Here is a 24,731-nt window from a genome sequence, read left to right as displayed (position 1 = left end):
TTTTTGTAAATTCTCCTTACTAAGTAAGGCTTTTATTACGCCACTTTTTTTTAAAAAAATCTGCCAAACTGTTAGCTTGTTGTTAAGTGATTTGAGTTCACCGCTAGCGTACATAATCACGAGCGAAAGGAGTCCCAAAAGGCGGGGCGAGCGGGAGGGTCCCGGCACCGGCGAGGGCGCGAGAGTCCGCGGACGGGCGCGCGGCGATGTAAGCCAGTGGAGTGGCAAATTACAGCAGACCTTACAGCTGTAGCCCGACATTATGATTAATTTGATCGGTAATTTCTCCTGTTTTTCATTTTAATCGGCGCGCCCGTTCTGCTGTGGCGAGCCTTTCAGATCTAATTAAGATCAATTCCGCCGCACTTCAGCCCGCCGCCAAATCCCCGAGCTCCCCGGGCGTGGAGAAAACCCCGCGGCTCCAATCAATCAAGCAAGCCACCCGCGGCCTGAAAATCCCGCCGGCGCAATCGGCGCATGAACGCGCTTAGGCGCCTTTGCTAATCTGGCCCACGCAGTCTATTTGGCGCCCCGGTGGCCGCGCCGCGCAATGTCAGAACGGAGGAAGCGGAGGCCGCGCCGCAGCGACCGATCGACGGGATTCGGGATTTTTACTTAGCAGGGAGCCTCGGTGCAGTCAACGAACTTGCGGGCCTCGTCCCGCCTGAAGGCGCGCGCCGGTACCCCGAATCTTATGGCAATCCACCAATGGGCTCGATGCTATCCAATCAGGCGCCGGGGCCGCAGGACCGCCCGGGCGGGTCTTCAAATCCCATTGAGCGGTCGTTGAGGGCCTGTCCTTGCCGGACCGGCGCTGACCCGGAAAGGAGGTAGTAAACCCTTTACGGCGCGGGCGTGGCTAATCCTATTTGTTTGAGGCAATATCTTAATGATAGCTGATGCGGGCCCCTCTCAAGGGAGCGCTGGCTGTCCTCCGTCATCACAATCACGCCCTTTCTATCCAAAGCAGACCCTTCCACTTTTCCCACATGAGCTTATATTTTCACGTTCGCTAAGTTGCGCTAACTTTAAGACTACATTTTCTGACAAGGGCATAGGTGTGGAGCTCCAGTCCCGGAGGGCCGGTATCCTGCATGTTTTACGGTTGTCTCTCCCTGACACACCTGATTCAAAGGTTTAGCGCATTCGCAAGGTCTGCAGGATCTTGAAAATGATCCTTAATCATTTGAATCAGGTGTCTTTGGGAGAGATGTTCGTCGTTTTTGACTCGGCGTCGTGCCTTTTCGCCGGTCTCGTATTATTGATAAGCCTCACATAACTTGGTCCTTCGAGCCGGACGCCAACGCATCTGTAGTCATGGGGGTGCCGCGGACGGCGACAAAGACTGTGCGCACAGCCAGACGAAGTTCACTTTCCAGTGGCCGGCTGCATCAGTGTCCTCCTCGGGATGGTTGATTGAAGCCATCCGTGACCGGCAACAGAAAGACCGTGGTGCAGTCGGCCTCTTTTGCAAAAGATCATTTTCGACTCAGAGTCTCGCCTTTTCTTCAGTCTCTTATTATTGCTAACTCTCACGTAGGCAAAAGCAATGGAAAAAAAAACTGGCAGATTTATTGTCTTTTTGGTTAGGGCCGGGTCAACTGATGTTTAAATGACGACCGAATTTCATTTCGCCCAGTGACACAATTTTCCCCGGGAAGGACTTCCTCTTTTCGCGTTTCTCCTCATGCGAGTCGGAGCATCGCATCGCATCAAACGTCTTGCACCCGGTCTTTGTGATTCTGCGCGCAGAACTGACAGTGTTTGGTTCTGACGCGACGCCATTGGTGGCCCGTTAAATCCAGAGTGTTTTTCCCCCATCCTGCTGAGACTGAGCGGGCGGTGACGCCGTGCGGCGGCATCCAAGACGCGGGAACAAATAGCCCGCCGCCTCTCGGCCCATAAAGAAGCTCGCGCCACAAGCCAATAAGGGGCCTGACGCTGATGAATGCGAGCGGGGACGGCCGGGCCGCCCCGGTTGCCACGCGCTGGAAATGAAACCGCCGGGATATAAAAAAGGCCATTATCACGGCCGGTCGGACGAACCGGGCCGCCCAGATGGATGGACGGACAAAGGGAGTGCAAGAGGCGCTCGAGTAGGAAGCAATGATTAAGAGGCTGATAAAACAAGCGGGGAGATGACCTCGCCGTCCCTCCAGAGCACCACCGGATCAAACCGGAAAATCTTACGGTGTCGCTTTTCAAATTGAATGCCAGTCTCCAACACGTCGGGATGTCCGTTTTCAAACAGATGTCAGAATGAGTACTCGTCTCTACTCGCCAAGTAGTCACAGATGCAGCTTGCACGTTGTAAAAACAAAATACCGAAAAATAAAAAGACCAAAGGCCAAATGGCATATTTTCTTGTAAATGCATGAAAATAAGGACAATTTTCATTTTGAAAGCTCTGCAAGAGGGCGACTGACACTAGTATCCGTCATGAATACCGGCCATCCATCCGCTTATCCTATCCCAGCTGACTAGGGGCAGTGGGCGGGGACTTCTCAACCGGTGACCGGCCAATCGCAGGGCACACAGTGACAAACAACCAACCGCGCCTCCAAGGACAATTTGGTATGTCCGATACTACTGCCATGCAAATGCTACACAGGAAGGCCGGAGCCAGCTGGATTCAAACTTTGGTTCCTAAACGATGAGGTGGACTTGCTTATCACCACTGCCCCACCGAGCCGCCCGTCATGAATACGATACCTCAAAATAAGGTCTAATTTGCAGGCTGCTTCTTGTTTGACTAAAGGGCTAAAGGGATACACTTCTGGATAGAGTGAAGGTTCCTGACCAATTGGGGAGATAAGTAAGTGGAATGTCCCTGACCAACTAGGGGGATAGATAACCTGCCTGCAGGCAAACTCTGTGGTCATGAGGTCGTCAACCCCACCCTGCTAAAGAAACAAATAAAAGCCAACGGAGGGAAGCACTATTCAGGAGAGGTCGGTTTGAAAAGGCAAAGACCTCTGTTTATAAAGGTCAAGTGGATTGCGTTCTTCGTCCCCAGTCTCTCTTACTGACACTCTGAATTGTCGAGACAGAAGAAAAGCTGCGGACTCACCGGCAGTGGTATGGGCGGGGTGACAGGCGAGGGCAAGCTCCGGGCGGGCGACTGGTTGGGCCGATGCGGCGGCGACGGCGGCCCGGACGCCGAGGAGCAGGCGGAACCGGGCGACGGCACGGACGACTGCGGCTGGCCGGGCGGGGTCACGCCATGATTCTGGGACGACATTTGGTTCTGGACGTGTTGGTGGTGCTGCTGCTGGTGCATCTGTTGGAGCTGCTGCAGGTGTTGAAGTTGCGAATTGAGGGTTGAGGTAGCTGCGGACAAAAACATGGGGTCCAATCAACACGTGCCGACCGGGGACGTTGTCCTTATTTGCGCAACAGGCCACACCTGTGATTGACATGCATGAAGTCATGAAGGTGTGAGATGAAGGCGCACGTAAATTGGCTTGAGCCGGCACGAGGTCCTTTGGGCTTTGGAGTCCCCAAATTAGTTGAGCTTCGGTTGTAAAGACAAAGATGATACCATGCAATCTGCTGGGCCAAAAGGCTTCATTGTCACTCACTCAGAAGATGGCCACAATATTCCCCCCTTTAATGGCTCAAATTACACCGGGGAAAAAGAAAAAAAAAAAGACATCGGTCTCCCGGAGAAAACGTCAGGAACATTAACTAATTGGATCGGATAACGGCGTCCTGCTGGAACGATGATGAAAAAAAAAAGGGGTGAAACAAGAGCTGAGGCGTTAGCCCGCCAGAAGGGGGTGCTACCGACCCCATCACGCGTGACACCTTGGCTTCACAAGTTCTCTTTGTGGAATTGACTGCAATCGTTTTCTGTTGGATTGCACCTTGTCTTTTTGCGGCCATTTGCCACCCGCCAGCGATAGTCGTCGTCTATTCCAATTAGAACCAATCCCAAACACCCGTCGGAATGCAAACACCTCAACCGGAATGAAAAGGCCAAATCCCAATGGAATGGCGTGCTCCGTCTTGATGTAGGCGCATCACCACGCGGTCGTACGCGCACGTTTAAAGGGTGTCCGCGAAGCTTCTGCGCCGGGAGAGCTAATTTGTTTTTGTTTTTTCTCAGGCGGTGCTTTTTAAAAGGATCGCAATCGAAAATGGAAAGGTTATGATGTCTCCGGCCGATTCCGCTGCGCGCGCCGGTTAGAGCAGACAACCGAGCAACCGAACAAACGAGTTAAATGGAAAAACTTTTCCGTGGTCTCTAAGCGGCGCACACAGCTCTTAATCGAATGAACTCGAGACATCAAAATCTTTACGGTTTTCGTGATATTCCTGCGTGTGAATAAGGATGAACTCGGACCTTGGTTCAGTGCGCTCGCTTCTTTTATTGAAAATAATGCCATACTAACCTCAGCTAACACAAGCTGAAAGACACCTGCGATTTAGTGGGGGGAAAAGGAGGCAGGCCGCTCAAGCGGAACCTAAAAATAGGTCCAAAAAAATCTCCCCCACTTTGACTTGAAAGTGGGGTGGGCATGCCCGGGTGGCGCGCATGCAGGCAGGCGGGCCGGCAGGCGGGGCCGCCTCTGTGACAAAATGTTGAGCCGGAGTTAAAGGCGCCGTACAAAAGTAGAAGCCCAAAGGCGGGTTGGACGCCGCGTCTGTCAAAAAATTATCCAAAGCGCGGGCGAGATCAAAGGCGAGCGGAGAAGGTCCTGCGGCGCGGACCATTACGGCCAGAAACAAGCGGCGCAACAACACAAGATGAGGCCGGCGCAAACAAATACAGAGGGAATATGGAAGAAGCCCCAAGTGGCCTCATTATCGGAGGCGCGCTGCAGGTAACCGCATTCTTTAACGGCGGCGCTTTATAAACGCTGTCATCTTGTTAAGACTGTCAGGAGCGCCGACCCGCCGCCGCCGCCGCCGCCGCGTGGCTCTCCCTCCTCTTTTCATTGCGTAATCCGCAAAGGCGCCGGTCCGGGCTAATTGTTTGCGCTACGGCTCGGCCGGGATGATGGAGCGAGGGTCCAAGGGATGCCGGCGAGCTCGTTAGATCGCAAAAGCCCCCCATTCTTTTCGCCCTCCGCACGAGGTGCGACGCTGCCTTGACAACTGTTGGACACGTCAACTATTTGGCCACGTGCTTTGGGCCGATAATCTGCATTGCGCACGGCCAGAAAAATCAAAGGAAAAATAATGCCGCACGGACGATAATCCGCAGGCCGAACAACAGCTATTTAAGATGCCGCGTGGACCTTTTCTTACATTTTTGTTTTTGTTCAAATAAATGCACGTAAGTCATCCCGTATTGACTCTTAGTGTATTGTTAAGCATTTATTCATCGGTATAACCTCGTTTGAATCCTGAAAAAGCAGTGAGCAGAAAAAGAAAGGAGACATCATGACTTTGTGGCCTGTGAACCACTCTTACGTCGGTGGAGAAGAAGACGGCGGCCGCCGGATGAACCGATCGTCTTTCTTCCTAGCGTGTTGTGTATGAAATGTTGACTAGACCTGCCTGGGTACAGCGGCATGACGCCTTCAACGCAGACCCAACACGCCTCACGCATGTTTAGAAAGAAGAGGCGGCCGCACCGACACATCGTCGACCGGCCGGACCGCGTTGACAACGAGAGGTCTACTACCAAATACGTCACGGGACGGGTGAAGCCGCCCCACCGGCGCAGCGTGCCATCCATACGCCTTCATCGAAAAAGAGCGGGCGCGGCGTCCATAACGGCGCCGAATGAAGGTTTGCGCAAATGAAGAGTCCATCCCTCACGGTAAAGCTTTACAAGTGCGAGCGCTAATGACTCGGGCGGAGATGAGGCCGTCGGAAGGTCATCGGGACTCGCGGCTGGAGTGGATAACGGCGCACTCGCTGTGCTTTTAACGCGCGTCGTTAGCCTCGGCGCCGCTCCGCCTGCGCGATGGTCGACATCCGCCCGGACGCCGGGGCGGTCAAAGTCCTTGAAGCTTGCGGGCCGCACGGAGGAAAATCTACTCCCCGATAAAACCGTGCTCAGAAATTCAGCCCGCAACTTCAGTCCACAACTTGGCATTCTTTTTCATATCGTCCTAAACAGGACAAGCGCAACATCGCTATTGGACCTCAAACGTGAACGTGACGATCCGTGGCTCATTTTTCGACTATTTTTCTCATCCCGCGGGCCGGACTAAACCCTTACCCGCGGCTCCCAACCGTGCAAGCGGAAGCCTGAAATCATGAGGATTTGAACATCTCGTGAAACGGCAATGAACGACACGACGAGCGCGCGAAGCGCTTCGCGAACGAGTGGCACTTTGGTTTCCCGGGTTACGTGTCCGTTTATTTCCTGAATTCTGGGTTCTCCGTACCGAGGCAGGGCGCGAGAGCGCTTGGTTTTCCCATGCGGGTTATCGGCCCCCCTCCCCCGAAACGTTACACAAACGGGAGTGGATAATGGCTCCCTGTTTTGCGGCCCGGGGACCCCCGTGGGTGGCGCGGGGGCCCCGCTCGCCATTCCCGCCTTCAAATAAGATCTCCTTTCATTCCGCTCTCATTTTCCTCTTTGGTCCTCTTTGGAGAGAAGATATGGAAGGTGACGGGGGGAGGTTAAAAGCTAAAAATCTTATTAACCACCAATGACATGAGATTTCATCCCAGAGCGCCTTTCACGACGCGCATTCAACGAGTGCTTTTTTTTTTGAATGCAGCAAACGCAAGAGGCTTATTTAGCAGAACGGAGGCGGAATTTGATTGCAAACATCTGCGTCCCGTTGACTTGCTGCAGAAGAGCAAGGCTGGCAAACAGCATTTATTGTGGACGCTTTTTGAAAAGCTTCATCCGCTTTGATGACAATTCCAACTTTTCGGCCGCTTAAAAATCCGCACCAATGCAAATGGCGTATTTTGCGCATGATAAGGCGCACCGAAAAGCCCGCGCCTCCCGATTGCTTTCGCGGCCAAAAATGCCGCCCCCCTCGGGCCATTTCGAGGAACGCGCTGACAAAATGTAGTCGGGCGGCGCCCGGCGAGGGGTGCCGGGCTTTGGACCCGGCCCGGCGGGCGGGGTTATTAGCGCGTGCTGACGGGCCCGTCGTGCGTGGAAAGCGCGCGGGCCCTCCCCGGGTAAAAGCCTGATGCAAAATTGATGTTCGCGCGCCTCTTTCAGTGGAAGCAAAAATCAATACGGGCTCGCTTGCCATGCGCGCAGATGACCGAGCGCTCGGCGGACTGACAGTAAAAGCCGCCGCGGACCGCAGACTGAGCTTTGCCTTCCTTGGGGATTATTTCAAGCCCCCCCTCCCCGCAACGGCGAGGAAGCGCCCTTAACCCTATCAATCCCGAAGACGCAGCTTGACGCTTTTTAAGAGTCCGGCCATTGCGTCCCAAAGACGGACGCTAGTGCCCGGAAATCGACGAGATCGTGGAAGCGCGCACTCAAATAATCAATGGCTTTAGATGTTCAAGCCCCGTAGCGACTATGACTTGACGACGGATGACGACGACTCGAGCGGAGGAGCTATTTTTGGACGATCCTTTCGGCTCAGGCTTGAAACATTTTGTACTACGCGTACGTTGGAAAAACGGGGACTGAATTGAACGCGTGGGCCCTTTGGGATGGAATGAGCAAAAAAGCGGCGTCTAATAAGGGTGCGGCGTGGCATCAAGCGCTTTTGAGAGCGAGGCCCGGGATGAAACGGGGCCAAACAATGACATTTGCTTGCGTTCTTCTGCCTCCTTAGCCATTCCCTTTGCGCCTTGACGCCGCCAGCCAACCAGCCAGCGAGCGAGCGAGCCAGCCAGCCAGCCAGCGAGCGAGCCAGCCGCCCGTCCGGCTCGCTGAGTGACGCGCACCGCCGGCCTCTTGTCATCAGGCATGCTCTTTAACACACAAACACGCAAAATTCACTCCGAATGCGACAGAATTCAGGCGGGGGCTGGCAAAGGATGGCCCCTTGCGCGCTCCCCCCCTGACTGCAAATCCCCAAAATGGTCATTTGGAGCAAATGGCCGACTTCCTGGACAGGGGTCCTTGAGACGAGGGCTGCCACGACCCAATATTTTTAGAATCGCGGATGCGCTCGCTACGAGGCGCGAGATGGGGACGGGGGAGGACGGGGGAGGCCGAGCGCTGACCGGCGCGCTCCGCTCTTCCTAAACGCGCGAGACGCTAATGGATTCGCCGCGCCTCCCGATGAGGACCCGTTAGCGGCCCCGTCGTCGGCAGATGATGAATGGAGCCCAGCCGCCGGCTTCTTACGCGCCTGTGCCGTGCCGCTGACTTCTTACGCGTCTGCGCGTCTGGCCGCCAGCTGACGGGCAACAGGTTGAGCGAAGGGCGGCGGCCGGCGCTAAATGAAATTGCGCGCCGGCGGTCGTACATCATCCTGCAAAAGCGACGGCGGGACGAGTCGGGAGCGCCGCCCGTCGTCGGACATTCGCTAACGTTAGCCGCGCTGTCGTGGCCAAAGGACTAAAGTATGGGTGCGTCCTCATAACTTCAATTAAAAAAACAAAAAAAACAAAAAAACCATAAAAAACAAACAGTGGGGCGCAGGAAAAAAGGCTTTGTTTTTGTCATGCCGAGTGCAATTGCAATAAAAGAAGAATTTTCATTTTTTTTTTCAAGCACTTTGATGCACTTATTTTTTTCTGCTTTGGACTAAGCCGTAACCAGTACGAACGCTGCAAAATACAATCCGCCCTTCTTTTGTTTTATGTTGTATGCTGACAACTTGGCAATATCAACGCAAGAAAATATGAAGGCTTTAGGCATTTATTCGTCTTTTACCAAAGCGTTGCTGCGGAGCATGGAAGCGGAGTCCAAATCCAAGCCTGCGTCCTAAACAAAGGTGCGCACTTTCGGACATGAACGCGAGAAAAGATCGAGGTTTAGGAAGATGAGATTTCTTCTTTAACCCAAGGGTTAAATGACACCCCCGCGTCAACCAATCAAAATACAGTAGCCGTCAATGAATTGGATCATCCGTCGACCGGATGAATTTCCCGCCCCCGTAAAAGGCGGGCTGGCTCCGGGGGGTGCGGCCAAAGGGAGGAAAATTAAGCGAAGGAAAGAAACGGAAACGGTCTCGCGGGACCTTTTACGCCGCGCGATGTCCATAAAAGCCTGCCCCCCCCCCCCCCCCCCCTTCCCCGACTGCGACCGATCCGGGCCCATTCATTAAGGCCGCGACGCCCCGGCCGGCAATTAGTAACCGCCGACGGCTTTTAGCCGCGGGCTCGGGTTGCCGCGCCGTCTGCCCGCCGAAACCCGAGAACGGGGGTGCAAAATGACCTCTGCGGCAAGTTAGTTCGAGTTTGGGGGGGGGGGGGGGGGGGGGGGGGGGCCTAAAGGAAGGGTTCACCGCTAGAGCCCATCGATCCAAATGACCAACGCGGGCGTTGGGTCTAAGCGGTATCGAGCGGCGCGTAACGCCACATCCGTCGGCCGCTTTGATTAAGACGCAAGCCAAAGTGCACTAAGCCTGCGGACGTGCTATTGCGCAACACGCAGCCGAGCAAAAGACTTGATTTAAACACCTTGAGCAAGCCACTTAAAAACGCCATTGAAAACCCTAAAAAACTGTGAAAGAAAAAAATCCAATCAAAAATCATCAGCTCACAAAACAAATCGCTTCAACTAAAGATGAACCTGTACGCTGTGGTCTGTACGCAGTTTTATTTTTTAACTAGCCACCAAGGGGCAATCTCCCGGTAAACGGAGGAAGTTAGAAGAAAACCCGATGGTAAATTTCCACCACGAGTAAATGGCGTATTACTGTCGTGTTGCTGCAATATTCCAACAATCTGAGCATGTTGGTGTTAAGTTGAAAGTATGTTTTTCTTATTTCTAAACGTTTTCGGTGCGACGGAGGCATGACGTCGCTGTAAAAATAATAAATAAATGAATGATAATAACTGGAACAAATAACTGTAAGTGAAATATAGATACACAAATAAATTGCAGGTTAAAAAACAGGGTTGAATCAAATCTGTAAAAGAGCTTAATCTGCGTAATTATCTGACGCTACTCCTGCATGGCTTGCGCGTGACAAAAGTAGATTTGCATGTTTTTCATTTCTTGCATTCTCAATTTGAGCGTAATTCTTCTGATCGTCCGCCGTCGCAGTCAGCAAAAGCGGGCGAAAGAACGAAAGGCGGGGCGGGGCCGGGCCGGGCAGGGCGGGCGCCGGCGCGCAAATACCCGGGGACGCCTGCCGTTAAACATAATGCGCGACAATCAAGCGGGCAATTACGCCGCGCATGTACGACAAATCATTAGCGCGCCCGCAACAAGTGGCGCGCGGCGGAGCTTCAAAGGAGCGCGGCGCGGCTAATCATCCGTCGCGGGCGGGGCGCCGGCAACCCCCTCGCGTCTCGTCTGTGCGCCGGGATGGGGCACAAAGGCGGAAGGCAAACAATAAAGCTGCGGGTGGGGGGTGGGGCGCTGGCAGCCCCTCGCAGCCCCTCGCAGCCCCTCTCGCTCTCAATTATTTGCCTGCTGTCACAACAAATCAATCAAATTAGCGCCGGGAGGAGCGCGCGCAGCTGCTCCTACGGCGCCGCTCGTCGCATTAACTTTGAAATGTATGAGCTCGACATTTTATCACCATTATTTATTTAATGCCGCGAGAGCGCTCCCTCACTTAAATCATTAAATACAGCCGGAGAAGGCGGCGCGCCAAAGAGTCGCGCGCGGGAACGGGACGGGACACCGTCCTCCCATCTTCGGGAAATACGGACTCGTCTGTCCCCGCGCCGCTAACGACCCCGAAAAATGACTGCGGCGACAGCCGCGCTTTTTGCCGCAAAATCAATCAGCGAACGGCCGACTGAGCCCCTTTTGGCCGCCGGTATCGGGTCCGGTCCGAACCCGGACGTCCCACTCCCGGAAGTCTCGTCGGGTCCGCGGCCGGGTCTTGGGCTCGGCTTCGTTTGCCCCTCCCCCTTTAATTTCTAGTCTCAAACGTTGAGCCGCGGGCCGTGCCCTTGACTCAATCTCGTCTCCTGACGGTCCAATTTCTGCTCTTTGGCGCTCTTGAGAAGGACCGGTCCCGCCGACGCCGCCCTTCACTCGGTCTCGTCTTTGTCGCGAGACTTCAGGGCTGAAAGGAGACGGCGGGATTCGCGAGCGCTAACCCGCCACCCGACGCGGCCCCGGCGACTTTCGCTCCTCGGCCCGATCCGGCGGCCGCGTCTCGCGGCGCAAAGACGAACCGGGGCGAGCGAGGCGGCGCCTCCTCGAGAGAACGGCGGCCGCGGGCCCGGGAGAGCGGGGGCGGGGCTCGGAGAGGAGCGCGCAAAAGACGGCGGTCTTCCCTCCCGGGGGCTCGCCCTCAGGTGGCGTAATGAGCGCGGTGATTTCCCTAATTTGCGGCGCGCCGAGGAGCCGCAACCTCCGAGCGACACCGCCGAGCGTCGGAATCAAACGGGCAGACGGGGCGGCGGGCCTTTGATCGGCTCTCATTACGGCGGGTGAGTGGGATGCCGACCTTTAAAAGCGGCGAGCCCCGCTCCGCCGCAACGAGAGAGGCGGGCGCTCTCACCTCCGCCGCCACAACTCCGCCGGCTCTCTGATGTCACGCGCCGCAAAGGAGGCGGCGGCGGCGGCGGCGGCGGCGGCGGCGGGCGCGCTTATTAAGCGCTTCCAAGTCAAGCGGCGCCTTGGCATTAGCTGCGAGTGCGCGCAGGAGGAGTCGGCGGATCAAGACTTTGTCGGGGCCGCCTTTGATGCCGGCGCTTCTACAAGCGCGTTAATCACCGTTTCCTTGTTATAAAATCAGGAGGGAAGTTGCCGCGGCGGCACAAAGGAGGCCCCGTTTTGACAAGTCGCGCACTCATGTATGTTTTACACCGCTAATGGCCCGCAATGTTGACAGTGTGACGCAAGCCAGTCGGGGAGCCCGCGCCGAGTCGGACGAGAGGAGGAGAGCTTTCTCCCTTGTTTACTTTGGCGTTCTTGGCATTACTTGCCGGAAACGTCCCGGACGGGGACCTCGGTAACCCCGCCTTTACTCGGGCCCGACCGGTCCAAGCGAGGATGCGCTCCAAATCCAGACGGCGGACTCTCCCTCTCATTTCAGCCGCGGAGACGGGCACGTCCATCCGATTTCCAGTCACCGGTTAGGGTTTTTGTTTTGCGAATTTTGCGAGCCACGCTCGATAGACTTCACACGAAGGGGCTAGGAGCGCGCGCCGCTTTTGCGCTTTTGCGGCGTGCCAGAATCATCAGATGGTTGGAAACCGGCCGGCCTCATTAGCCGCCTCATTAGGCCGCCGCGCCCCCCGTCATCCGACGCGACGCTAACGAGGCCGGCGCGCGCCTCTCGCGGGGAGGGCGGAGCGGCGTGATTGGCCGGGACAGCGCCGCCCGGGGCCCCCGCCGAGTCAAGACATTTAGCTTCACTTCCCGACTCGTGTCGCTTTCTCTCGGCCGAGGTCCCGTCAACGCGGACGTGATGTGCCCCCCCACCCCCCCCGAAAAAACAACAAAACAAATCCTGCCCGCCGCCATGCACATCTGAGACCTGATTGCTTTTCACCAAAAACGCAATGTGAATGGTCATTTCAAAGAAATTTGCCCCCGACCTCTGCTTTGAAACATTTTCTTTACGAAAGCGCAACATATCATAGAAATAAAGCACTGGCGCTTTTAGGGTGCGAAGCTTAATGCTGAAGCTAAACGACATTTACGGCAAACCCTCTAAGCAAGCGGAGGAACTGCAGAGTGTGCAGCAGCACATGTAGCCACGTAGTCCTTAGACACAAGCTTATTTTGGGAATCTCGACATTTCGTTGGAGAGAGCGCGCTCGAGTTTGAGCGTCGCCCGCGCGGGTTTTGGGCGAGCGACGGCGTGAATAAGTAGGCAGCCGGGCGTTTGCCCTGAAAAAGCAGGCAGCCGGGCGGGCGTTTGTCACTCATGGGCGGGCGGGCGGTCCCGGCGAGCGGCCGTTACGGCCCCACGTGAGGGGGATTTATTTAAAGCTCTGGCCCCGGGCCGCGCTTGTTGTTATTTATGCATGTTTGTGTCCATTAGGCCCCACGGCGGAGGCGCGCGCGCGCGCGTCCGCACGCTTTCCCCTCCCCTGCACTTTGCGCCGCACCGGCATTATTGTAATATCCCCTCCCCAAAATACACACGCACGCACGCACGCACACAGGCGCTGCTTTACATGCGGCCCGGACGTCTTTTGACATTAGCGCGGCGAGCTCATCCAAGATTGATGCGGGGCGGACGCGCTTTCCCATCCGTCCCTCAATCTAATGCTATAAAAGAGACAATGTTTTAAACATTAAAATGAAAACCATTTACAAGTATGATCAAAAGGGAACATTTGGACATGAAAGTTTAAAAGGCCCACATAAGTACAGGCGCCGGATGGGAGCAGATAAAAAAGCGGGCCGATCGGGAGAAAAGAGGCCCGGAGTGCTTTGGCAAAACGCTGAGCTGTAATGAATCCGCTTTGTTGCTCGAGGCAAAAAAAAATCATCGTTGCCCTCGTACAAGCGAAGGTGCGTTGCGCCGCCGCGACAAAACGTCCTCGTTCGCGGGCGTTCCCGCATTTCGCGCCGAGGAACCGAGACGGCTCTACCACCGAATTCCGGTTCTCAATTCTCCGATTGGGACGGCGTTTGTCAATTATATAGCGCAACATGTCTTGCGAAGGTCCATTCTATGCCATGCGCGTTGTCAATGAAAATACATGGAGGTTGGCGGAAAACCCGCAAAAGAAGGAGGAGGGGCTTACCTTGCAGGTTGTGCAGGGGCAGCGTCATGACGCCCCCCGCGGCGGCCGCCGCCACCAGGCTCTGGAGATTGGCGGCGGGCAGCGAGAGGACCAGGCCCTGCTGGCCGCCCAGGTGCCCGCCGCCGTTGAAGGGGATGAGGACGGGCTGGTTCATGGCCGCCGCCGCCGCCGCCGCCGCCGCCCCGGACATGGCGCCGCCCACCGCGTTGGCCAGCTGCTGCGCCACCAGCAGCGACTGCGGGGGAAGCACGCAACACGCGGTGAACAGCGCCGCACGCCGATTTAACCATACGAAATACATTTCGTCTGACCGTACGTCAACGTAATTCGTGTGCGCGCAAAGCGTCGGGCAAAAGTGGCATTTGCTGCGCAAAACATTTGCATTCGTGCAAGCGAGCGACCGTCAAACTCCAGTACAAAAACGGAAAAAATTACATTGAGAATTTACATTGAAATCGAACAAAAAAACACATGCGTAAACAAATATTTTTAAATTGTCCCACCCCGTGAGCATTTGAAAACCAGATTTGCGGTCACGAGCTTATGACCTTAAACTCCAATTCACCTTTTTTGCTGTTTTTTTTGTTTCGTTTTATGGTACGGGACTATATCGTCAAGCGTTTTCACCAAACCTGGCTTATGTCTCCACAAACAACAATGGAGGCCAGCAATAGCTTTGGAACTCGGGCCAACCCAACTGAATAAATGAAGGGCGGACGGGGCGTGAAACCAGACCGGAAGGAGATCCGAGAAGGCGCAGGCCTCTGGCCGCTCTCCTCGCGAGTAAAAGCGACTCGTCTTCCTCCTGGTTTGTCGTTCATTAAATGTTCTAGATTGCTTGAACCTGACAGAAAACGCTTGAGAAGTTTGCACGACTCGTCCTGCCGTGCGTGCGTGCGTGTCAAGATGACTCGGGTTGCAAGCGCCGCGCGCTCGCTAATCTTGCGGTACGAATGCCGCCGCTAAGCTAGCAAGCACGCGCTAGCCTGACATTTTGCACAGACGTTCAAGCTGAGATCAAATCCGGGAGGATTTTTGCTTCTCCGTGCTCCGTGCCGCTGAACAAATGCCTTGGCGGCGCAGCCCAACGGGCCTCAAACGCGCAGCGCGGAAAAAAAACATCAAATTTTGCGACTTTGCTCTTGCGTCGCTCGCACGGCGTCGCCATTGGCTGAGGAAGCGCGGCAGCCACGCGGGCGAAGGAACGTCTTCCTCAAACGTACGTATCTCTCTTTAGCGACGGCGCCTTTGAGGAACGACAACGGCGGAATTTGCCGTGCGGCTTTGCCTCCCTTCCGATCAAGCAAATGAATGACAAGAACGGCACAAAACGCAGATGAAATGCGGCAAGTAGGTCGTCGGCAAAACTTTAGCGATTTACCCCGAAACTTGAAGGCGAGAACACATCGGGGGCGCGGGCGCGAGTCAAACCGCAAGCAACAATATACACGCGCAACAGCTTTTACGTGGGCTTCATATACAGTAGAGTCGTCCCTCGTTTTTTGCGGTTGAGGGGGATTGAGAAAGCCCAGAACCGTAGCGTCGGAATGTTCTCGCTTGTGTACGTGGCTACCTGAATGATCCCTTTCCGTTGACGTTGTTTTGGATTCGTTGCCCTTTACCTGAAAAACGGGACATTTTTTTCCGTTCTGTCGGAGGCCGAGGCGCTCGCCGGGTTTGGGCGGACAAACCGATGGCTTGTTTGCCATTGGCCGCCGAGAGACAAAGAGAACGACGCTTGTTTGTTAGCCGCCGCGTGACACGCTTCGTTCCGCTGATTTTCGAGCGCCGGCGTGTGAAATCAAAGGCGCTCTTTCAAAGCAAATGAGACGGCGTCAGATCGCGAACGGCGCTCAAAGCGACTGGCAAATGATCGGGCGCGGGCCCCATTTCCCAGGAGCGGGCGCCGACTCTTTTCGTCTCTTGGCCGGGAGCTAGCGCGCGTGCGCGAGCGCCGCGACGCCTGCGCCGCCGCGACAAAACGTCCTCGTTCGCGGGCGTTCCCGTATTTTGCGCCGAGGAACCAAGACGGCTCTACCACCGAATGCCGGTTCTCAATTCTCCGATTGGGGCAGCGTTTGTCAATTATATAGCGCAACATGTCTCGCGAGACGAGGGGAACGGCGCCGGGCCGGCCCGAGCGGCGCCCCGGGGGGGAGGCGTGGGAGGCGGGGAGGCTCCCTCGCCGCGTCCGGCCGCCGAGAAATTGCCCGTAATGGTCCTCGCGGCAGACTTTTGTCAGCCTAACGCGCCGGCTTCACGCGGGGCGGAAAATGGCCCTTCCCGACAATCTCCGGCTCGGGAGCGGGGAATCCGTCGACGCTATTGATCTGGCCGGAGGAAAAGCGGCCGTCCTTTCTTCGACGCTCGGAACGAACGCGCGGGCACGGGGAGCACGTGCAAACTACGATTTTGCCAGGAGGTTAAACGCAGACCAAAAAATGCCTGTCGTACATTCAAAAGACAAAACAGTTGGGAGAATGTGGAACTCTGTGCCCGTTTGACCCCAGGGAAAAGACTTTGCTTCTCTTGTGTCAAGTGTAATAACGGCAGTAAGGATTTAAGGCACTTTGACGCACTTGGTATTTTTTTTTCGGTTTTAGACTAAGCTGTAACCTGTAGAAACGCTGTAAAAAAGAATGAAGAGTTGTTGAAAGTTGATTGCTTTTTGTTCACGTCAAAAACGATACAATTTTCATTTATGATAATCTTATTTGCGGTGGGCCTGGTGAGAAGGGGGCGCGAAAGCTTTTCTCATTCCTGGGGGGGGGGGCAAAATATCACCGAGAAGCAGCGCGCAAAGTGATTTTGAACGGCGTGGTTACGAATGGGTGGAATGGGTCACTGGCTGGTTTCCAAAGTCAAAAGAGATGCTCGCAAGCCGTCCCATTTGGATTTTGCACAAAAAACATTGAGGAAAAGAGAACTTTTTATCGGGAGAGAAGCGCCGGACTGACCTGCGGCCCCATGGCGGTGTAGCCCGCGTGCGCCTGGCCCTCTTGGCCCCGCTCGCCGGCGAGGTCCGGCTGGATGGAACTTTGGCGGGCCCCTGCCGAGGAACGCAAAGCCATGGAAAACAAAGACAAGCAAAAACAAGGGAGGTCAATGACGTGAGAGCGCGCGCTCCGACAGGGGAGGGGAGGGGGGGGGGGGGGGGGGTGAGGGGAGGGGAGGGCAGGGGAGTGGGAGGAAGCCCCTGAGCCCTCATTTGGATTTAAGCGTTTCGTCGATAGCCGGCGCGCTGAATAAATTAGCCGTGCGGCGGCGGGTCCCCGACGGCCTCCGCCAGCGCGTTATTGGGCCATTTGCGTAGGAGATCCCGCTTCCCCTCCGCGAGCCCGGCCGCCGCCGCCGCCGCCGCCGCGCTTTCTTTTCTCCGGGCCTTACCGTGCGGCCTTCTAATCTCGTGCGCCTCGCGGTGCGGAATGCATACCGGTCGTTGTGTTTTGATTCCATCTAGTGGATGCCTGACGCGAGCCCGGCCGCGACTGTAGCTTCTATTCTATGAGCCTTATCATGCGCAAGTCCAGTTTTTGCCTTCCTCCCCCATCCCCGATGTTTTTCTTTTTTCACCTAAGTTCTCGGGGTGACGCAAAAGCCCGGGCGGCCAGGCTTCCGAGACCTCCTTTCCTTCCTCATCGCGATCGGCAAAACGCGCTTTGAAGTTAGCGCGCCGATCGAGTCACCTCACGTGCGCCAGTAAATGGACATTTTTTTCCCTCGTCTTTTCCTTCCAAAGACCACGAAGAGCTCCCGTCTCTCATTTCCCTTTTTTTTTTCCCCCGGCGGGGAATAAAGTGGATTGGGCGAGTGGAAGTCAAGTCGAGCGTGCGCAAATGTGAGTGAAAGCCTCACAGCCTTGTTAAAGAGCAACGCGCCGACCGCCGATGAAATCCAACAAAAATACAATCACCTTTCAGCGTACACATTGATTTTCCTAAATGGACTATCGCGGCTTTTAAAAGGAAAATGGACTTTTTTTTTTTTCTTTTCGAACGGATAAATAGGTCTTGATTTCCAACATCCAGGGCGACGGGCAGCCCGCTGAAATGTACGATTGAATAACTTCATGGGCGAGAGCTCATCGCCTGTCAAGTATATTTACGCGAGGCGTCTTAAGCTCGACCTAGGCCGAGCGAAATCACTTCATCTTCCCCCATAAAATCCAAATAATTGGTGAATGGCGTGACCCGCCGTGCGAACCCCCAGCGGCGGAGGCGCGAGCCCACGGGGAGGCGGCGGAGGCGCGAGCCCACGGGGAGGCGGCGGAGGCGCGAGCCCACGCGGAGGCGCAAGCCCACGGGGAGACGCCGGCTCCTCCCTCGCTCGTTTTGTTGCGCCGGTCGTGGGCGGTGGCCGGTTTGTTTCTTTGACTGCCGTGTCTCTTTTCGACAGCTTTCCGCCATTACTGTATATAAAAAAACGGAAGGAAGACAATGTCTACTCGCGAGGAGGCTGATATATTTGGGGACTTACGCTAATTGGCTTTTTTTTTTGCAGCGTGATTTTATTGAACCTTTTCCTTCCACGAACGAATGCCTCGGCTTTTTTTTATTCTGGTCTTTGATACTTATGACGGAGCAGTTTTAGCCTCCTCGCGTTCGTTTTTGCACGCTTTTCCTTGAATATCACACGAGAAAAAGCTCCAAAAGCCCGAGTTGGGTCCAAATTTGCCCCGGGGCTCAAACGGCGGCCACGCGTGGCAAGGTCACGTTTATGTCTGCGGATCGATTCTCCGCCAAAGCGGCCGGCGGAGGGCTACTTTCAATACTGTGCGGCCGTGCGGGCGGGCGGGCGCAAAAACAATCGGCCCGGATTTCATCAAGCCAGGCGCGCCCGCTCGCCACGTCAAATATTGAAAGCTTTGCGTCGGGGTTTGCTTTCGCCCGGCTGCGTTTATGAATCAATTTCTGCCCATAAAAGAAGCCGTAACACTTAAGCTATTTTAGCGGAAAGGCATTATGTAAGTTGTCAAATGTAGCCGAGCGAGAGAGCGAGAGAGCGAGAGAGCGAGCGGGAGAGGGGCCCGTAACGATCGGCGGGCTATTCGCGCCGGCCCCATTTTTATAATGGCTCCTTTCAAAGGGGCCGGCTGAGCCGGCGCATGTGTTTGCCATTAACAACGTGTCAATCACGCTCACCTTTGCGCGAAAACACAAAGCGCCACGAAGGAATCGGCGTCGGCGCCCGTCGCCGCGTGCTCGCGCAGACATGTGGAGACTGGAGGCTCGCCCTGCGCCAATTAGGACTTTCAACGAGTCTTTTACCATCTCTTTGTCATCTGTAGCCCTTTTCCGAAGCGTTTAAGCGGCTTCCCGTGTCGAAACGTCGTCGGTGTCAAAGGTCGGGCCCGCCGCGTCGTTTCACGTGGCCCGCAAAGCCGTGTTTTTTTGCTTTCGCTTCGTTACCGCCGCCGCTTTTGAACACTTTGTTTTAGCGGCCCCTGACTTTGACGTTTTTTTCATCTAACATGAAGCCAACGGAGGCCGGACGCCGGCCTTTTCACACCCGTGACACACGCGTCACGCACTTGGAAAGTCAGGAACGGAAATCGACCTTTCATACGACAGCGTCCGCAACATTCGAATACATCTTTGCGGCGAGGGGATCGGCGCAAGGCCTCGGCGCTCCCTCCCTCTCCGACCATCGCTAACTCCAAGCTAAGGAACGCTCGTTACAAGCGACGGCCGTCTCGGGGAAACGCCGATCGGCTGCTCGCGGTTGACGTGGGGCTGCTTCCGCCTAGCGCCCGAGCGTGCGGTCCTCCTCCTCCGGGTTATCCGGGTTCCTCTACTCCAGGGGTCCCCGACCTTTTTAGCGCCGCGAGCTAATTGCCGCGGACCGCTTGGGATTTCCTCCACTCCGCGCGAGCTAAAAGGAATTTTAGGGTTTGGAATTTCAGGTTAGGAGGGGGTCCGCGTACGGGTCGGGGATCCCCGCGGCTCGGGACAGGGCTCGGGCTCGGGACGGCGGCTTCGGAGTCAACGCCGCCTCGTGGAGGCGCTTTTGGAACGGGCTCGCGCCTCCTTTGGAAAATGAGCCGTCGGGCGCGGCGGAAAAGAGGACGGGGACGGGGACGAGGACGGAGACGGACGTCCGCACCTAAACGACGGCGGCCGGCCAACCGGGTCCGCCTCGCTCCAAAGACTCTCGGGCGCGCCCCTCCCAAAGGTCGAGGAGGGCCGATGGCGCGAGGGGGCTCCGGGGAAGGGAGAGGACGCTCGGGACCGGCGCCTCGGGGGGCGCCCCCCCCCCCCTCCCCGGGCAACGTCAACCCGATTAGCCCGGGGCCCGACGAGGCTTCATCCTTTTAGGGTGGGAGCGCGCGCCGTAAGCCTTTTAGCGAGCTCCGCCTCCTCGAGGTTTCAAATGCTATTTGCCGGGTCGGCGGCAAAAAAGCTACGCCGGCTCGGCTGACGAGAAGAAAAAGTCATTCCGTCCCAAAGACGCATTTAGGTTTTTTTTCCTCCCGCTTCATGTCTTTGGCTAAAGGAGGATGCAAAAAAGGGCTGGCGCCCTCCCGAAATGAATGATGTCATTGATTACTTTGGCTAATGAGATACCAAAGTCATTGCGTCATCAATTATTACTACGATTATTATTGATTACCAAAGTTATTTAGTCCAAACTTGTTGAAGGATATCTTTCAAAAGCCGAATGTCAATCGATTCCCAGTATATCGTCACCGTGCTCGTAAAATAAACGACACGAAGGAAAAGAAAGAAACCGGATCCGCAATCTTCAGCTATTTGGCGTATTGCCGGCGGTAACGTTCAGCGTGTGTTTTCATTGCATTTCATTGACCGCGATTTAGCATGAACATTTTCTGTCTATAACGAGGTTATTTTTTTTTTTTCCAAAAAGCTCCTTCCTAAAAGAGCTCATTTTATCGGTACAATTTGTTTTCCTTGTTTCATTGATGGGTTTGTCTCCAATTGTAATCTAAAAAAAATTTTGAGAGGAAAGGCAGATCATGGCAGATTTGCTTGAAATCTTCAGCAAAGTATTATTGACTCCAACATTGCTTGAGCGTCATTTGGAGAGGAAACGTGCGATGGAGTGTCTCGCGAGGGAAAAAGGATTGGCGGAGAATATGCATCATTTTTTATTTTTTTTTCCCCTAACGAAGCGTCCGGGCCGGCACCTTTCTTTGTCCGTCCGGCAGGCCATTTCCAAGTAGCCGGCGGGGTGTGAGGGATGGCCGCGCACGCCAGACACCCACATGTCACGGCCGACACATCAGGCGAGGCCCCCCCCCCCGGGCGACGCGGCCCTAATGCTGCCTATGTCCCACTTTCAAGCCCTCGTCCCTCAAAGCCCCCCCCCCCCCCCCCCCCCCGCCTATCCAGCCCGCAACGACAATGGATCACGGCGGCCGCGCGGACGGCTTTGCGCCGTAACGCGCGGCGGCGGAGGCTCACGAGTCAAATGCTTTGTCTCGTTGACGCCGACGTAGCGAGCGGAATTCAACAGAATGGCGTCAACGCAAACGGTCAGAGAGGCGTCGGCCCGCCGCCGTCCTTAAACCGCCGTGCCGTCGGATCAAATTGCCGCCGGACTCGCCAAAATCCGGATCGCTTACGGTCATTTTGAACCCGTTCGATTTCAGAATCTAACCGGCTAATTTTTTCTCAGGCTTTGAAACATGCGGCATATAGTCCCGTGCGGCATAGCTGCGTTTTGATTTTTTGTTTTCATTTTTTAACTGGCCTCCGGTCTCCGCCAATAACATCTGGCTGGCTTTCCATCGGGCACGTTGCCGTTGCGTCGGTGCGCCAGTCTAACGACACCATATGCTTTTACTTCGAAATGCGCAGGCACGTTCAGGTAAAGCCGTGCTTCTCAATTATATCTTGCCAAGCCCCCCCCCCCCGGGAAAGAGAACATTTTCCACACGCTGATTTTAAATAACACGATTTTGGATTACGTTTGTATAACTATAGCTAAACCTGCGTCCTTTTTAACATAGCTGAGCGACAGCTTCGTCTAAAACAAAGTGCCCGAAACTAAACAAAAAGAGAAAACTTCTTATTTTATTGCGATTACACTCGACGCGACGAAAACAAGGCCTCCGTCCCCGCCCCCCCTCTCCCAGCATCACTTGCGTGGACCTCACACGGTTTTGGCAAATGCGAGGCAGGCGCGTAGAGCGGACAATGATCAAAGGTGACAATATTGCGTCTTTAACTACATCCGGGCGGCAAACTACAACCCCGTTTATTACCTGCCGTTTTGGAAACCAAGAAAGAGCATTTTCTATATCTCTGAAATCCCGAGCCCTGGCCCGGGCTCAAACTCATTCCAAATGACAGTGATAAACAGCGTGGCGGCCGGCGAGGGAAAATGGGCTGTTTTGGCCGTTACTCGCAGAGAAACGCAGCGCCGGGCCGCTTTGAAATTACGCCACGCGTGGGAATAAGTTCGGTTTGACTTTGGATACACATTTTTCCAAACAAACAAATATTAGGACTATCTCCCTCGTACATTATTCTGCTGGCAGAAGCTAATGTGTGTAAAGTGTATTGCTTTGAAGCCCAGAAGTCTATTGTGGAGAAAAGCAGCATCAGGGTGTTATTCCGCATCCTCAGATATAAAAGGGGGGGAAACATAATAACTTCCCAGGATCACACACACACACACATACGCACGCACGCGCACCCCTCTCGGCACTATTTGCGCCCCGCCCGCCTCATCCGCCATCCGCCCACTTCTCCCGCCTCAATCTTGGCTTTCAAAGGAAGCGAATCAGCCGGCGGGACAGAAGGTTACGCATTAGTACTGGTCATTGCTCAAAGAGCCAACCTTATAAATAATAAAAGGCCGGTGAAGGACACGGGCCGCCGGGATGCGCCTCTGCTTCACGCCACACCAGTCAAATACCAGACGTGTCATTTCTCTACCCCCACCCTCCCCCCCAAAAAAGAAAGGAAAAAAACAAAACAAAACAAAAGCACGACCCTCGCCGCTGGAGTCGCGTCTCGCAGCCGGGCTTTGTTAGCGGCGCATTAAAGGCTCGGCGGGATGGGACGAAGCGCCGCGCGCTGCGCCGCGCGCCGCGCCGCTGAAAGGAAAAGGAAAAAACTAATTAAGGTCGAAATTCAAGATGTTTGCTATTTTCCCGACGAGGCCAAAACAAGTTTGCCCGCGCCAAACGGGACGACCTTGGCTCGAGAAGGACATCCGCCGAGACAAAGGCCTTAACGGGCCCGCCGAAATCCCCCGAGGAGATCCCGGTTGCTCAAGCGTACCGCGTAAAGCCCGGACTCGCCATTTCGACGGCTCGCGCTCGGGCCCGGATAGGCGGGGGCTCGGTCGGACGGACGGCGCTCGGCTCGGACGGACGGCGCTCGGGTGGGACGGACGGCGCTCGGGTGGGACGGGGCGGTCCCGTCGCGTCCCAGCCGGGAAATGAGCCGCGCTTCCCAGATCCCTCCCGCCGGATTTCTTTGGAAGTCGCTGAAATACAGTACGGTGTATGCGCTCCGAATTCCGGACGACAAATTTCGACCGCTACTTTGACGGTTCGAGACTCAAAAAGAACAGATTCGCTTTTTTTCTTTCGCTAACGTTAAAGGGGTTTAGGTATAGCCATCCCGTTTCCGTGGCTGATAATCTTCTCTGGAGTCGAGCGGGAAGAGGCCTCGTTCTCGTCACGGGAACCGCGACGATAGTTTGATGTTGTTTTAAGGCACGTTGATGCGCTCGCTGCTTTTTTTCAGTCGAAGCCGTATAAACGCTGTAGGAAATAATGAACGGGTGTTGAAAGTTGATTGATACAGCTTTTAGCGGGCATCCGGCGCGGACGCTTTTGCCGCCGGCCCGACGTCAAAACCTTGAAAGCTTTGAAAAGGGAACAGACGGAGCGTGAACGCGGCCGAAAAAGCCGTCTCCGATATTAGCGCCGACGTGTGTTTTGATCGGCGCCGCCTCCCCCCCGCGCCCGATCATTCGGATGGAAAGCGGCGGGCGGTCTTTCGCCGGCGTCCGGCGGCGACGGGCATAAGTGCGGCCGGCGGTAAGTGCGGCAAATGAGAGGCGCCGTCCTCGCCGGGCCGGCTCCCTTTTGACAAGGCGATGACGCCTGCCGCCGCCAACTGACAGAGACGAGCCTCCGCCCGCTCCGTATAATGCGGGATTGCGCCGCCGCCGTCTTATTATCTTGTCGGCCGACGTCTGCGAGGGGGAGGTTTGACTTGAGGGGTTCAGACGGACGCCGCGCTCGCAAACGTCCGGCCTCTTGCCAACGACAGCTTTCCGCGCCTGATGTCCAGCACTCGTGGCGGGCGGGGAATCAAATGCGAGGCGCCGCCGCTTCGTAGCGCCCGTTAGCTGGAGTGGAAGCCTATTTGCGCGGGACGGCTTTTACCAGGAGGAGGAGGCGCCGGTTGCGGCGGAGCCGAGCGGAGCGGAGCGGAGCGGGGCGGAGCGCGCGCTTTCGCCTCCTCGGCCGCGTAGGCAATTTGTTTGTGCTTGGCGCTCGCCCGACGTCCACCTGCAATCGCCGCCATCTCAAAAGCACCCGATAGCCACGCCTCCTCCCTCGAAACGATAAAGTGGGCTCAAATAGGTGGCCAAAAACAGACGGGGTTGATTTGTCGATATTTGCTGAGAAACATTTCGAATGGGGTCAAAATGCAAAAGTAAAAAAAGGATGACAAACGTGATGTGAAGAAAAAAACCACGACCTTTCAAAATTACCCAAGACTATATATATATATATATATATATATTTTTTTTTTTAGATGAAAATAGGAAAATAAGGGCCCTGTCTTATAATAACGTAAAAATGAAAGGAAAAATATGTATTTTATATGAATAAAGTCCAATAGTTTTTTGCAGAAATAAGGGACTTGGGGAAAACTATCTAATTAACGATTCATTTACTGAACACAAAGTGTACCCAATGAAAATTTTGTTGAAAAAAAAAAAACGTCCTCAAAATTTAAAAACGTATAGAACATTGAGATATGTGTAAAATCATCAATGTGAGGTTTTCAAAATGATCTGAC

At 55.1% G+C, this 24,731-nt stretch overlaps 1 protein-coding gene across 1 annotated transcript in view; it reads right to left on the bottom strand.

Annotated features, from left to right (window-relative positions):
- The window catches only part of pou6f2 (POU class 6 homeobox 2), a 42,501-nt gene that overhangs the window by 13,931 nt on the left and 3,839 nt on the right, over positions 1 to 24,731 (bottom strand). Inside the window, exons 3-5 of the mRNA XM_088402477.1 lie at positions 16,680 to 16,771; positions 13,723 to 13,957; positions 3,071 to 3,330 (exon numbers count right to left, since the gene is read on the bottom strand). Coding sequence (XP_088258603.1) covers positions 3,071 to 3,330; positions 13,723 to 13,957; positions 16,680 to 16,771 — 587 coding nt within the window. The remainder of the gene's footprint in view (positions 1 to 3,070; positions 3,331 to 13,722; positions 13,958 to 16,679; positions 16,772 to 24,731) is intronic.

The sequence above is a fragment of the Hippichthys cyanospilos genome, chromosome 19 (assembly GCF_059441005.1).
Source record: "Hippichthys cyanospilos isolate Australia breed blue-spotted pipefish chromosome 19, RoL_Hcya_1.0, whole genome shotgun sequence".
NCBI classification, from domain to species: Eukaryota; Metazoa; Chordata; class Actinopteri; order Syngnathiformes; family Syngnathidae; genus Hippichthys; species Hippichthys cyanospilos.
The sequence above is the reverse complement of the archived record's forward strand: the minus strand, read 5'-3'. Positions and strand labels throughout refer to the sequence as shown.